The 2,534-nt window shown below is 57.1% G+C and overlaps 1 protein-coding gene across 1 annotated transcript in view; it reads left to right on the plus strand.

Annotated features, from left to right (window-relative positions):
* The window catches only part of LOC101358658 (protein sidekick-2), a 173,934-nt gene that overhangs the window by 69,299 nt on the left and 102,101 nt on the right, over window positions 1-2,534 (plus strand). Inside the window, exons 8-10 of the mRNA XM_023729433.1 lie at window positions 380-491; window positions 2,121-2,311; window positions 2,428-2,511. Coding sequence (XP_023585201.1) covers window positions 380-491; window positions 2,121-2,311; window positions 2,428-2,511 — 387 coding nt within the window. The remainder of the gene's footprint in view (window positions 1-379; window positions 492-2,120; window positions 2,312-2,427; window positions 2,512-2,534) is intronic.

Raw genomic sequence — 2,534 nt, forward strand, 5'->3', positions numbered from 1 at the left:
GACAGTGCAGAAGTAAACAGACAAGCTAAATCCAGGCAGAGAGAAGGATCTGAAGGCAATAAAGCAGGGCGAGGTGATGAGGAGTGTGAGTGTGATTTCCTTACATGAGGAGTTGGGGAAGGCCTTGGAGGTCATCCATGTCTCCAGTGGGCTGTCCCTGGACACCCATGTAGTGACACATGAGCAGAGGGGGAGGGTTTCAGGTCAGCATCTGGAGAGCCAGGCTCTGGGCTGCTTCGGTGGCCGCCCCTGTGGCCGCCCCTGTGGCCACTGTTCCATCCATGAGGACAGAGGCCTCCAGTGGCATCAGCGTCTATTGGGGCCAGGGAGGGATAGGGTTTCGGACATCGGCTCCCACTAACATCTGACCTCTCCCCAGATATAGCGGGACCCGCGGACCCCATCGCCCCCAGCATCATCATCCCTCCCAAGAACACCAGTGTAGTGGTTGGTACCTCGGAGGTGACCCTGGAGTGTGTGGCCAATGCCAGGTGGGTAATGCTGCCCCCTCGCCTCCCATCACATTTAACTCCAGGTGCTACTCTGAACTGTGGACTCCAAGCAGAGCAGCCAGGGTTCAGAAAATTCTGGAAGCCGTATCCTATGAGGATGCATGGAAGGAAATGAGGGTGTTTAGCCTGGAGGAGAGACAGCAGGTGGATCATGGTAGCTATTGTCAGAGGGTCCTCATTCTCTGTGGCCCAGGAGGAGAGAACCAGGCCCTGAGCACACGGAAGCAGAGCTGTCTCCCAGAGGAGCAGGCGGCCTCTCACTGCTTGCAGGCGTGTACGAGAGGAACACGCGTGTGGGAGTGGACTCCACAGTAGGACGGACCTCGGGTCAGGTGCAGTCCCAGCCCTCCCTGGCCATGTGTGACCTCACTTCTCTCACACCAGAAACAAGTAATTACTGAGCGCCATTGTATGCGGGCACCATGCTAACTGCCTCCAGAATGATCTCCTTTATCCCAACAGCAGCCATATGGCACAGGTGTTATTACCCCTTCCCTAAGCCCAGAGAGCCAAACAACCTGCCCAAAGCCACCCAGCTGATCTGTAGCAGAGCAGAAATGTAACTGACTTCCTCTAGGTCCATGCTGTGGGCCTCAGTCTCCTCATCTGTGGAATGGGAATGACTGAGCGCCTGCCTCCCCTGTAAGGCATGCAAAGTACTAAACCTCAGCCCCTACCTGACACCTCGTAAGAGCTCAGTAAAGACAAACTGATGTCCTGGGTGCAGAGTTAGAGTCATGACCCCGAGGTCACCTCCAGCAGAAGATTCCCGGAGAGCTTGTCCTTGTAGCAGCGTTTCCAAGGTAGGCTCCTGAGAGTGTCCCTGGCAATTATAGGAAAAGCCTTCAGGATACAGTGGAGCTTATTAAGGACCCTGAGGAGTCCCGCAGTAAAGAAACTAACATCATTCAAGCCAGTGTTGCCCACACTCATTTGACCATGAAACCCCTTTTCCATGGAATTTTCTGAATACCCCATGCAACCAGCACAGACCCCACTTTGGAAAATTCCGTCCTCAGGAATCCACCAGGGGCTAAACAGGAGTGCCCAGGCAAGCCAGATCCAAGGGGGCATGGGAGGGAGGGGCAGTGACCACAGGAGAGGGGGCCGAATTCAAGTCGTCACTCCTCTCCGTAGGTCGGCCTGGGGATTGCCTGTCTGTCTGTCTGCCTTTCTTTCTCCATCTCCAAACTCTGCGTATCTTTCTCACGTGCCCTCTTGCGCTTCCCCTCACCCTCACCTTCTCCCTCTCCACTGCCTTGTGTTCGCTTGCATGGCTCAGGCGCCTTCCTGTTGTAGGCAACCCCAGCACGTGAGCGCTAAGTGCCTGGAGTGCTGCTCTGCTGCCAGGCCCCACCCAAGGGCTTGATTTGCATTAATGCATCATCCTCCTAACAATCCCATGTGTACGCACAGCTACCCCACTTACCAGACGAGGAAACTGAGACCCAGAGCACTGAAGGAACTTGCCCAAGTTCCACACGCAGCTAGAAAGTGGCAGAGCTGGGCGTGAACCCAGGCAGCCTGGCTGGCGAGCCTGCACCCTTGCCCTGCCTCTCGGCCTGTGAAGTCCCTGCAGCTGAGCGCCTGCCTCCCTCGCCCCTCCAGGCCCCTGATCAAGCTGCACATCATTTGGAAGAAGGACGGGGTGGTGGTGTCGGGGGGCGTCAGCGACTACAGCCGCCGGCTCACCATCCCCAACCCCACGGGCAGTGACGCCGGCTACTACGAGTGCGAGGCTGTCCTGCGCAGCAGCAGCATCCCCGCTGTCACCCGGGGGGCCTACCTGTCTGTGTTAGGTGAGCGTTCAGGAGACAGGGTGGGGCAGCTGGGGCTCCCTTGACAGTGATCCCCTCGGTGTCTAGATCACGAGGAGCATGGCTGTGATCCCCTTCCTTGGTCCTTCCTCCTGCAGAGCCACCTCAGTTTGTCAAGGAGCCAGAGAGACACATCACAGCAGAGATGGAGAAAGTGGTGGACATTCCCTGTCGGGCCAAAGGTAACATGGCGGCCTGGATGCAT

The sequence above is a fragment of the Trichechus manatus genome, unplaced genomic scaffold (assembly GCF_000243295.1).
Source record: "Trichechus manatus latirostris isolate Lorelei unplaced genomic scaffold, TriManLat1.0 scaffold00028, whole genome shotgun sequence".
NCBI classification, from domain to species: domain Eukaryota; kingdom Metazoa; phylum Chordata; class Mammalia; order Sirenia; family Trichechidae; genus Trichechus; species Trichechus manatus.